The sequence below is a fragment of the Sceloporus occidentalis genome, unplaced genomic scaffold (genome assembly GCF_023333645.1).
Source record: "Sceloporus occidentalis isolate IW3139 unplaced genomic scaffold, rSceOcc1.0.p SCAF_4, whole genome shotgun sequence".
Classification (NCBI taxonomy): domain Eukaryota; kingdom Metazoa; phylum Chordata; class Lepidosauria; order Squamata; family Phrynosomatidae; genus Sceloporus; species Sceloporus occidentalis.
This window is the reverse complement of record NW_028316984.1, coordinates 97,198,508-97,211,465: the sequence shown is the minus strand read 5'-3', so window position 1 is coordinate 97,211,465 and position 12,958 is coordinate 97,198,508. Positions and strand designations below refer to the sequence as shown.

The window sequence follows — 12,958 nt, the reverse complement described above, 5'->3', positions numbered from 1 at the left end:
AAAGAAACCTATCACTATACTGAATTTGTGTATGGAAGAAACTTAATTCAGGAGAAAGAAAAGAGAACAGGAAATTGAATTACAACATAGCTCATGTTAACATGCTATAAACTCAGACCATTAATTTAGGCCTCCATGACTTGGAAATTTTTACAGTGCATGAGGTTTTAGGGTATGGGCAACCTGCCCAAATCCTACTCTTCTTTTCAGGGAAAATTGTACCAGGCCAACTCAACATAAATGCTGTATCACTACCGGTACTTAATATTTCAGCCAAAAAAGTATTCTTGAATATATGACTACTATCCCCAAACCAAGGACAGGAACTTTGTGGCCCTGAATACATTTATGACTGCAAGTATAAGCCCTCCTAGCTCAATTTCCCAACAACATTTGGAGAGGTAAATAATTCCCATCCCTGGCCCATAGGAATCAATGGATATGAAAAAAGCCACTATAAGCCATGGTATGATATGATCAAGTTCTAGGCTGCATCTACACTACAGAATTAATGCAGTATGATAACAATTTAACTGCAATAGCTCAATGCAACAGACTTCTGGGATTGTAGTTTTATGAAATTTAGTCTTCTCTGTTAGAGAGCTCTGGTGTCACAACAGACTATAAATCCCAGGATTCCCTAGGACTGAGCCATGGCAGTAAAGTGGTGTTAAACTGCATTAATTCTTCAATGTGGCAGCATCCCTATAAAGATATTAAATATACAAGGGATAGATTTTGAGTCATCAATTTAATTTATCACTGATTTACATTATTTAGCATCTTCTGAATAATGCATACTTTGTGAGAAAGATATGTTCAAAATGTATACTTAAATACATTTAAATGTTTTTCAATTGCACATTACAATTTAAACTGCTTTTAAACTGCAGTGTTACAAAACTGCAGATTTATATGGAAACAGGACAGAAAAAAATTGTGAAGGAACACATACAAAACTGGCAAGGAATGGAAAGAGAGTAAACCAGAGTGTTTTGAGCGGTCTGCTGTTCAATTCCCTGTCAATGTCAACAGAACTGGGGCAGAAATGATTATTGTGCCAATGACTATTCAATCTTTAAAAGAGGGACAATCAGCCATTTTATTTTCAACTGATTTCAAACAGTTATACCATTGGAACACAAAATTACTTGTATGTTTTGAAAAAGTGTAAGTAAAGAGGCTTGTTCATTAGATGTTGTTTACAATTAAAAGTCTCTTTTCTACATCTGCATTTACTGCTTCAAAATTAGAATAGCAACACTCGAAAAGAGGAGACAATATTTGCATAGCTTTGTTTGATCAGCTGGATAGTTTTACAGCACTATGTAATGATGTACTTTCTATCCCAACAACTTAAGACTTGGCATTTGGCATTGTAAAAACTTTGATGATGTCAGCTCTCAGGAAAGGCCAACTTAGCAAAGAGCTGTAGGAAGGCAGCTCAGAAAAAAAGAAAAAGAAAAAGAAAAACCAAAAGGGAAGCCAAATATGACTTGTGAAATAATATGAAAAGTCACTTGTAAATAAATAATTATGCTATTTAATTCAAATGTTACAACCCTGTTGATGGGTGCTCATTGCCATTCAGATATACTCTATGTTAATATAACAAAGTTGCCCCTTATGTTTAAAGATTTATATGTTTAATGTTGCATAACATTTTGTAAATTTGAGCATACACACTTTCTCTAAAATTGACCTTAAAATCAATTTTGTAAACTACCTTAAGGGCTTGTTAAGGGTTAAAAAGAAGATAAAATAAAATAACTTAATCATTGTCTTGAAAAAAATAATAATAGCAGAAATAATGGCAATAACAACAACAACAACAACACAAACTCAACTAGAATATCTCAAAGTACATTGTCTAAATATTGTGCTGCCTACTTCTATTCTAAGAGATGTAGTCCTAAAAGGGAAGAAAGACATTTTAAGACTTAACATGTTGCCTGAAACCCAGCCTTGTGGATGATTTTATTTTCTTCTTGGTATTTTAACTCCAATAAGAGCAACAACAAGAACAAATCACCTCATTTTTACAATTGTGGACTTGCAAGTTCTGGGACAAGGATCAAGACTGTTCTTGCTATTTCTTTGAAAATATAGTGGAATGTAACAAACACCTATCCATGACTTATCACATTAAAATTTAATTACAACTCAACAGGATATATTAAATGTTTCAGTTAAAAGCACGGTCACCCACAGTCATTCCTCACTGCAAAGTTTTGATCTAGTACAGATCATCACAAGAGTGGTTGTATGACTAATCTTACCCTGCTTAAATAATCAGAAATGAAAGTACAGAAAAATTAAGACTATCATTGGAAACAGTAACAAAAAGAAAATAAGGTACAGAAATGATGCATGGATTAATTTGTTGTTGTGTGCCTTCAAGTCATGTCTGATTTATGGTGACTCCATTTATCATGGGGTTTTCTTGGCAGGATTTGTTCAGAAGGGGCTTGCCATTGCTTTCCTCTGAGGTGGAGTGTTACATGCCTAAGGCCGCCCAGTGGATTTTCATGACTGAGCAAGGATTCAAACCCTGGTCACCAAAGTCATAGTCCAGTGCTCAAACCAATACATCACACTGGCTCTGCCGACAAATAAATCCTGGCATATTACATTTAATTTTTTTAAAAATCTCCCCATGAGGTGATATTTTAGGATTGCATTTCAATTTTTAAAAATGATTTGTTGCACTTTGGGGAGGGTTGTTTTGTGCATAAACACTGACTTTTTGTTCACAAAATAGTGCATTTTTGCCCAGACTTTTGTGCAAATACAGCTTATTTATTTGCACAGAACAGGATATATTGAAACAAAGTATCATCTTCTTATGCAAACAAATTTCTCCCTCAAAGGCCTACAATGCAAAACAAAAGTTGAAAAAAATTCAGTCTCTTATAGCAATATGCTCAGACAATCATTCTTGGGAATTCTGAGAAATATGTTTTATGTGCCCATGTGTGAAATATGATTGCACTAATATGGCACAGAACTCAGATTTCCATAAGAATCTAAGAGAAGTATAGTCAAATGCATGGAAGTTTCATAGCAGCATTGTTTGATGCAATATGCACTTCGATTTCAAGTATGATTATTAGTTTATTGTCATTTGGCTACATTTTACACAGTAAAAGCTTAATAGTACAGGAAAGCCTTTGTGTTCACTATTTAAATACACCAGAAACCCTTGAAGTTTGGCTATACATTATCACTCAATACAGGTTTTGTAGTCACAATTAAGCACTTTTGAATCCCGCTTAAATAAATGAATGGGGGAAAGTTCAAAATATGTTAAATTCACTCACTGAAATCAGTGATGTTGTCTCTCTTGTACTGAAATGTGAAAATACAAAAATTAAAATCTAGCAAATTTGCTCAATATTCTAAACTGCCTATGTGTGTCTAGACAGCTTTATCCACATTTCTATTAAATATTTATTTTATTATGAATACGTCTTTCATGATTCCTTTTAATTTTTTAGATAAAAAAAGAAACGAGCAAATTTTCTAAGAGATCATGAGTTATCTTTTTGGTTTTCTCATCTATGGAACTACAAAAATGTAAAATGTAATCCCAGGTAAAGCCACTTAGCTCTTAAAATACTGGGGAAATGTACAAGGTGAATCAGAAGAATGAAAATGAGGCAGGAAGGGGGAGAAAAAAAGGAATGTGGCAGCACCCTTTAAGACTCAATAGTTTTTATTTTTGTATGAGCTTTTGTGGATATAAACTCACTTCTTCAGGTGAAGTACAGCGTGTAATAAATGTGCAGGTATAAAGCACAGTTAGTATGGCATAGTGGTTTGAGTGTTGGACTATGAGACCAGAGTTGGAGACCAAGGTTCGATTCCCAGCTCAGCCATGAAATCCACTGGGTGGCCTTGAGCAAATCCCACGTTCTTAGCCTCAGGAGAAGCCAAACCCACTCTATCAAATCTTGCCAAGAAAACCCCATGAAAGGGTCACCTTAGGGTTGCCATAACCAGGAAACAACTTGAAGGCAAACAACAACAGCCACAGTTGTGAGGATGGGATCAAATGTGATAGAACACAGAAAGATGATAATCATGACTAAAGGCCAGTACAGATGGCCCTAAAGGGGTAGCTTGATGCCACTCCTTTAAGCACTGCAGTGGGGCTTTAAGCAACTGCCGTGGCCCTGATCCATCATTTTTCCGGACCAAAAAGTAGTGGCAAAATACCATTCCTTTTTGGGCCAGAAAAAAACTGCCGTTTCCGCCACAGCGGCAGCTCTTCTGTATTCCTGCCATGCAGTGTTTGAACACTGCCGGAGCGTTGAACCACTGCCTGCCATCTGGGTGGGCAGGCAGCAGGACACCAGCTTGGGGCATGTATTATCTAAATGCCATGCCCCCATGCTGCCTCCAAGCCGGTGCTTACTGCCGATCTGTTTTGTACCTAAGTTTTCTACGTGCTTTGCAAGGCGATACAGGTCTTTTAAATCTTTACAATGCTCAGTTACTCTTGATATGTGAAAGCAATGAATCTGCTTATCAAAATTCAATTTCCCTGGGTTCAAAAATCTCTGAGAAGATTCCTTTTGTTATATGTGCAGTGGTGAGAACTCTTGTAGTGTGCCATAAATCCATTGTCTTTGTTCAAACCTCTGCTACCAGATTGGAAATTGTGAATTTAATTCAATCCAGCTGTTTTTCTTTTTAGTCTTTCTTTTAATTTCCTTGTTCAAGGATTAAAATGTTCTGCAATATTTTTTGTGTACTGCCATTTTTAATATCAGATTTGTGTCAATTTATCCTCTTGTGTACAGAGAGTGTCCCGTTTGTCCAATGTAGAGTGTAGAGGGACATTGTTGGCATAGGATGGCAGATATCATATTTGGAGGAAGAGCAAGTAAATGCATTTCTTTTGTTATGGTGATGTTATTGCCCCTGTAATATTGCTCCCAGAGTAGATGTGGAGTCAGAGTTGTGGCAGGATCTTGTTTCTGTGAACTATTGCAAGTGAGTAGTTGTTTAAGATTTGGAAGCTGTCTGTAGGCTAATAATGGTCTGTCTCCCAGAGTTTGTGAGAGGACTGTGTTATTCTCCAGAAATGGTTGTAGTTTGTTTATGATGCATTTGAGTTGTTTCAGCTGGGGGTTGTAGGTGACAACTAGGGATATTGTGTCATTTTGTGCCCCCCCCCCCCCATCTTGTAGCTGGTTCCTGGTTATTAAACTTGCCTTGTTGATTTGTTTCTTCACCCCCTTAGATGGGTATTGTAATTTGATAGATGCCTGTTGTAAATCCAAGTGTTTTGAGTCTCTGTCTTGAGGGTCTGAGCAGATGTGGTTGGATCTGAAGGCTTCTGGTGGAAACTGGAGACATGTAAGTATGTGCAGCAATCAATTGGTTTTTGACAGAGCGTGGTGCTTAGATGTCCATTTTCCAATTGCACAATGGGGGAATTGTTTTAGTTGGTTCCAGTTCTTTTTGGCTGAACATCCACAGAACGTAGATGACCTTGCCCAAAATTTCCTAAGCAGGGATCCTGGTACATGTCCCACCAGCTTCCAACCTTAGGCTGGTAGGTACAAAAGACAGAGTGGCACCTCAACTATGGAATTCCTCCCAAAGGAGGTCAGGCTGGCTGCATCCCTTCTGAGTTTCTGGTAGCCCTTGGTTCTTAAAATTAAAGATGGTTGCTCTGTCTGCTTTTAGCTATATTTAATTGTCTGCAGTTTTAAATCTATTTTAAAGAGTAGAGTTTTAGGGTTGTTTTTAGTTGTGTTTTAGTCATGCACTTACTGCTTTGAATGCTTTTATCCCTGTACATCACCTTGGGGTTCCTGGTGGGCTGAGAGGTAAAAAAAACCAACAACATGCTATAAAGTAAATAAATAAACTTTCCAGGATATCAAGTTTATTTCTGTCAAATTTCTACCTTGAAATTTGTTCTAAATCATTATTTTCTTTTTTTAAAATAAATTTTATTAAATATTAAAAACATACAATAAAGACAAAAAAATACATATACCAAATATAATCCAAAATAGAAATATAAGCATTACAGTGTTCTCCCCCTCCTTCCCAACTTCCTTGGCCACTGACTAATTTCTAACATTATCCACTATTTTTCCTACTGAACTCTAAATAATCATATTACTTCTGTTGATTCTTTCAAATTTTCTTAAATAAAATATTCTTCATAACCTTCCGTATTAATGACTATTCATTATCCCTGTTTTTACTTAGCCTAATAGACTCTAAATATTTTCCTCTTATCTAATTTTTATATACCTGCAATTAATATCACAACCTTATTTATAATTATAATTTTAAAGTAATCATTATTTTCAAGTGCCTTCATTTTACAAACTGATCTGTAGCAGTCTATCACTGGGACGTATAGGTGGCTGTTTTATATTTCTTGGCCTGGGAGTATTCAGCAATGGTGATTACATTCAAATTGTGTGTTTATGAGTGCATACCTAGTGGGGTCTGTAGTTTCTCTTTTGGTTTGCCTTCTTTTTATAGCCTAATTTTTTCCCATTCCGATGGAGAAAAGCTTTGCAACATTTACAAAGCACCACTCAGGTCTAATAAAAGTATACTTTTGGTGTCATAATCAAGAGCAGTGCTTTTTTGTTTTGGGGGGAGGGGTTGGCATGTGATTTTATCTTCCACCATTAATTATGAGTCAATGTGAGTCAGTCCCCTGGGGGAAAAATGAACATATTATGGTCCTATCTAACTCTCTAAAAAGGTTTCTAAGATTATAAAGATATAAAGTTTTTTGCTCTTTCATGAGATTGTTTAATATTTACTATTTGCAGGCAGAAACATAGAGGAGCTTATGTAACAAACTATGTAATAGATAAATTTTCAACTTTCTATCCTGTTCTGATTTAGTATAGACTAGTGGTTCTCATCCTTTGGCCCTCCAGGTGTTTGGGACCTCAGCTCCCATAATCTGTCATCATTGGCCATGTTTTCAGAGGCATGTGGACAAAACAGATGGAAGATGTACGGTTGAAGACCTTTGCCATAACCAAGTATGCTGATAAAACACTTAGGGCTCATTCCCACTACAAAATAATCTGGTGTGGAAACTGGATTATTTTGTAATCGAATCCCTCTGGAGCTGTTTACTGCCCTTTTGCTCCCCTTTGTTGTTCACACTTAAGGGGGGGGGATAATTGCTGCCACAGAGAGAAGGAGGAGAAAAGAAAAGGTAAACTCCTGAACAATCCTTGCCAAAGAAAACCCCACAACAAACCTGCAGGCCAGTGGCATGGTGGGAAAGTTTGGTCCCTGGCAGCTCCCTCCTCTGCCTCCTCCAGATGGGCTGCCCTGTGGTGTGCCCCTCACCATGGCAGCAATGGCAGAGCTCTGTCTTCCTTGCCCCAATTCATCCTCAGCTGCCTCTCCAGGCCCTTGACCCCAACCTGCCCTCAGCAGCCTCACCAGGGAGCTTGGCCAGAGCACTCCTGGGCCCTTCTTTGCCTCCTCCTCCTCCTCACCTGTCCAGCTGAGAGAGTGTGACTAATGAGAGAGTGTGACTTGCCCAGAGAGTATGACTTGCAGCAGCAGTGGTGGCAGTGCTCTATCTCTCTCTCCTTCTCCTTCCCCTGCCTGCTGTCTTGCAAGCTGGCCCCACCTTGCCCTGGCCCCACTTCAACCCCAGAGTTTGGAAAAGGAAGAGGAGGGAGGGAGGGAGGGAGGGAGGGAGGGAGGGAGGGAGGGAGGGAGGAGAGGAGCAAGGAAGATACCCCCGTAGGAGTGGGCAAGCGGCCGCCTTAGACAAATCAGGGCCGCTCAGCTGGCTCAGCCTGACCTGCTCCTCTGGAGGTCTCTCCCTGGCTCCTCTCCTACCTACCTCCCTGCCACCTTCCTCCTCCTCGTCTTCCTTTCCCAACCCCTTGGTCTAAAGTGGAGCCAGGCAAGGAGGTCTCAGGCCAGCTTGCAAGAGAGCTGGCAGGGGGAAGGAGGAGGAGAGGGAGATGAAGCATCGCTACTGCCGCCACTGCAAGTCACATAGTGAAATAAAGGTCTAAAGTGGAACAGGAATGGGACATTTTCAGTCAGATAATTTAATAGTGTTTTACTCTGGAAATAATAATCAAAGAAGAAACAGGACATGTTGATAATCATATGCGGCTGGAATGCAAAAGTAGGAAATAGATCTGAACCAAACAAAGTAGAAGAATTTGATCTAAGATCAAGAAAGTCATTTTGCTCTCATATGTCTGGAGAATATATTTATCATGAGTACTCTAACTATGAGAATGTATTTTAACTAACTGTAATTTTAAAATTGTGCTGTACTCCCACCTCAATCCTCAGGGAGAGGTGGGATATATATAAATAAATATTATTATTATTATTATTATTATTATTATTATTATTATTATTTCACAATTGAAAAAGTGAGCTTCAGCTACCCTTTGGCTTCCGTACTTCTGTCTCCCCTTCAGTGCAGCAGTGAAGAGATCAGAAACTTGTCCTGCTATTTTACATAAAACTACGTTGTCCAAATGTTGGGATGTGTTCAACTTTAAGATTTGTCTGAAATTGTATTGCTTCTATAATTCCATAAACAAACCATAATTAAGATTAAACAGTTCCATGCATCCATCACTTTATTGGCATCATGCCTTTTTCCTAGGTTGGGACTAAAATCAGCTTCTCCAGACTTTGGCCTGTTACAGACTGCCAAAATAAAGCTGCTTCGGGTCTGTTTGGAGGTATGCTATTTAAATGATGCATGGGTCCTAAGAGTCCGGAGGTCGCGCCAAAGCCACACTCCATTCCTAAGCACTGGAGTGCAGCTTTGTTGCAGCTTCCGGATTCTTCGGATGCATGCATCATTTAAACAGCATACCTCCAAAGAGACCCGAAGCAGCTTTATTTTGGCAGTCTGTAACAGGCCTTAGATACAACTAATATAAAAGGGAAGAAAAATTTTCTGAATGTTTTGCAGTTGGACAAGGGAGCACTTAACTCTAGGAGTCATTTTCATAACACATGGTTCAGACAAGTTGTAGTGAAAACCTACAAAACAAATTGGGTTCTCCCCCCTAACATATGTGGTGATGCATTCAGTATACAGTTGGCCATTGGAACTCACGGGGGATCCATTCCGCCCCCCCCCCATTTCCAAATATTGTGCATATTCAAGCCCCATAGGCGCATGCCCCACTCTCATTAATGGAAATTGCCCCACTGCGGATTTCCAAGCCTGCACATTTGAAGTCCGCGGACTTAGGAGGGGGGGGACTGTACTAGAAATTTACCTCCTTAGAACAAAATACTAGTTCTCATTTTTATATTCTACAATAAGTAATACTTACTACTCCCCACCAAAGGGCATCTGCATAGCTGCTGAATTCATGGTTTCCTGAATCATTCACAGCATCTTTTTCAGCCAAGTACACAAAGTAGGAAGAAAAAATCAGACCTAGAAATCCAATGTACAGGGTGGTTATCAGCTCCTAGAAAGAAAAGTAAGAACAAATCAATGGATAGTATGGGATATCAGAACAAACTGAAGTTACGTGGTGTTATTTTATAAAGGTAGCAACTGATTCGTACACTCAGCTCCTACACTGGGTTCAGTCTTCTGCTGAAAATGATCAACTATGTCACATCCAGGGTGATCTTTTTCAAATACCATGAACTTTAATCATCCATTGCCAACACATCTGTTCATATTTCTCATAAAGATTCAAACTGAAAGCTAACACCGGCGGGATACAGACCGCCCCTTTGAGGTGGCCTGCACCGGCCCCTTTCCCCTCCGGATTGGGGCCTGGACATCCGCAACGGAAGCCCCAGAGGCCCCAATCCACCGCTTCCCTGCGGCCTGGAAAGAGGTGTCCTTGGGGCTTCATGCCCCAAGGACACCCCAACAGCTGCGGGGAAGGGGAGAAATGGGCTGCTCGGCCCCTTTCCCTTCCGCATCACTGGTGCAGCCATGTAAAGGCCGTGCCAGTGATGCGTGTGGCAAAAAGGAGCTGTTTTGGAGCTCCTTCCCATGACACTGAAAGGGCGCCCCAAGCGCCCTGCAGCGTTGCGGAGATGTCATGCCCACGGCATGCCATTTGGCTGCGGTGCAGCTGTGACGACATAATTGCGGCACCTGTGTATACGGGGCGCCACTATTAGCATGCTGCTGTGACGTGCTAGGGTTGCGGGGCATGTGGTGGTGCCACCCTCAGGCAACCCTAGCACATATCCAGGCCGGCTCAAAGCACCAGTCTGGAAAGCCCCACCAACTCCATTTCACCCTAGCATTACGTTGGTTATGGATGAAACTGTCATCAGCTACAGCTGATACACTAGCTTTGACCCTTCCATGAGCTGGGCGACCTTGAAACTGTGATACTCGTGCTGGTAACCTCTCAACTTGACTTCTGCAATGTGCTCTACATGGGGTTACCCCTACGCCAAGTTCGGAAACTTCAATTGGTGCAAAACATGGCAGCCAGGTTGGTCGCAGGTACATCTAGAACCGACCATATAATACTTGTCCTAAAGTCACTCCATTGGCTGTCAATTAGTTTCCAGTCATGGTACAAGGTGTTGGTTATAACCTTTAAAGCCCTACATGACCTGGGTCCAGACTACTTGCAGGAGCGACTTCCTCCGCATAATCCACCTCACGCACTCAGGTCCTCTTGGAAGAATTTGCTGCAGCCTAAGACAACTAGATTGGCTGCAGTAACCCAGAGGACCTTTTCATCTGCTGCTCCTAGGCTATGGAATGACCTGCCAGAGAAGATCCATCACATTACCACTCTAGAACCTTTAAAAAGACTGTTAAGACTGATCGTTTCCAGCAGGCCTTTCCAGATTAGCCTTCCCTCCACTGATATTGATGGCCCCCATCTACCCTTAGAATGATAGAAGTTTCGCCTCCAATTAATTTTAACTAATTTTATTTTTTTCCTTTAATTAGTATTTTATATTGTAATTTATTTTATATTGTTATTGTTTTTAGTATATTACTTTTTATGATTGGGAGGGGGTTGGGCTAGGGGATTAATTAGAAATGTGACTTTTACTTGTACTGTATATTGTATTTTATTATTATTCTGTTTGTTGTAACCCACCTTGATCCAAACTCGATATTATTATATTTTTTGTGGATGGAAGGTAGCTATCATGTTTCAGAATAACCAAGTAAAGTTGGAGGAATGATGCATCAATCATATTCTCATAACATAGATTGAAATGTGATTCATCTATAGCATATCTTATACATCTCTGTTGAAATGTGGGACCTTCTGAATTCAATTGGCCTTCCTCCCAGGTAAGCACATATAGGGTTGCAGTCTGAATTTTAAAATTGCTGATTGATTGACAACCCTGACATAAACTGAAGTACTGGGGTGGATCTGGGCAGATTGTAACAGACCTGAAGAGAATACACCAGAGAACTAAGAGGCTGTACAGACCAGCCATTAAGGCCAGCCTGGGGGCGAAGTCAATGTGTGGCGTCCACACAATACATGCTCTGACTCTGCCCCCAGGCTGGCGTGGGGCTCCTCAAAGGAGTGCCAAAAAGCCATGGCATCAGTGCCAATGGTTTTGAAAGCAAGAAAGTCTAGGGGAAAGAACTATAAAAACACAGTAGTTTTATTAGGAAAAAATGAAATGATGGAATGCGAGAAGAATTAAAAAGATAAAATGTATACAATCCTGCAAACAGACTGACTTGTTTTGGTCTGTGTGCAAAGCCCAAATGTAAATAAAGGTCTGGTGTTACCAGGGCTGGTTGCTGCGGCCTGATCTGGCACTAAAAGGGGAAGCTACGGGCCGTCCCTTAGGGGCAGTCTGTATAGCCCCTAAGAAACTATTTTGTTCATTTTGTTCATTTTCTCCCCTTCCGTAACACTTTTTACAGAATTATTAGGTCTGCCACCCAGTAAAAGAATTCTTAGCCAAGAAAGCAAACAGTGGATCTTTGATATAATAATAATAATAATAATAATAATAATAATAATAATAAATTTTTATTTCTATTTCCCGCCTCTCTCTACGGATCGAGGCGGGATCACATCAATATCGAGAATACAAATTGCAAAGTGCATAACAGATTAAAAACAACATTATATAACAATATTATACTATACAATACAATACTAATCAACCAGCAGTGTTGCGATAAGGGAATTAAAGCATCTGAATCGTCGTCTGTTTTCCATATTATCAAATCAGAGTGGGAGTATTCAACTATAGCAGATTGGGTGGATATGCCGGCCGGAAGAGATCCGTCTTTAATGCCTTCGTAAAGGCTTCTAGTGTGGTAAAAAGACGGATCTCTTCCGGTAAGTTGTTCCATAATTTTGGGGCTGTGGCTGTAAATGCTTTTTGGGAAGTAGTGACCAGTCTAGTTTTTGTGTATTCCAGCAGTTTCTTCCCTGAGGTTCTAAGAGTGCAGGGCGGATTGTGTAGGGAGAGGCGTTCCCTTAAGTAACTCGGGCCCAAGCCATGTAGGGCTTTAAAGGTAACGACCAACACTTTGTATTGTGCCCAGAAGCTAATCGGCAGCCAGTGTAAAGATTTTAATATTGGTGTAATATGGTACGATCTTGATGTTCCCGTGACCAATCTGGCTGCAGCATTTTGGATTAACTGAAGCTTCCGAACTTGGTAAAAAGGTAGCCCCATGTAGAGCGCATTGCAGAAATCTAAGCGAGAGGTTACCAGTGCATGCACTACTGCTTCAAGGTCTCTCTGAGACAGGTAGGGGCACAACTGGCATATAAACCGAAGTTGGTACCAAGCACTCCTGGCCACCACCTCCACATGAGATGTCAACTGTAGAGACGAGTCCAGGAGCACTCCAAAACTGCAAACCTCGTCTTTTAGGGGAAGTGTGACCCCGTCCAATACTGGTTGACAAACCTCCCCACCCGGTCCAGGGGTTCCTATCGCAAGTACCTCCGTTTTCTCTGGATTCAGCTTGAGCTTGTTT

At 40.4% G+C, this 12,958-nt stretch overlaps 1 protein-coding gene across 1 annotated transcript in view; it reads right to left on the bottom strand.

Annotated features, from left to right (window-relative positions):
- The window catches only part of KCNQ1 (potassium voltage-gated channel subfamily Q member 1), a 427,358-nt gene that overhangs the window by 302,016 nt on the left and 112,384 nt on the right, over positions 1–12,958 (bottom strand). Inside the window, exon 6 of the mRNA XM_089523097.1 lies at positions 9,330–9,470. Within this exon, the coding sequence (XP_089379223.1) occupies positions 9,330–9,470 (141 nt within the window). The remainder of the gene's footprint in view (positions 1–9,329; positions 9,471–12,958) is intronic.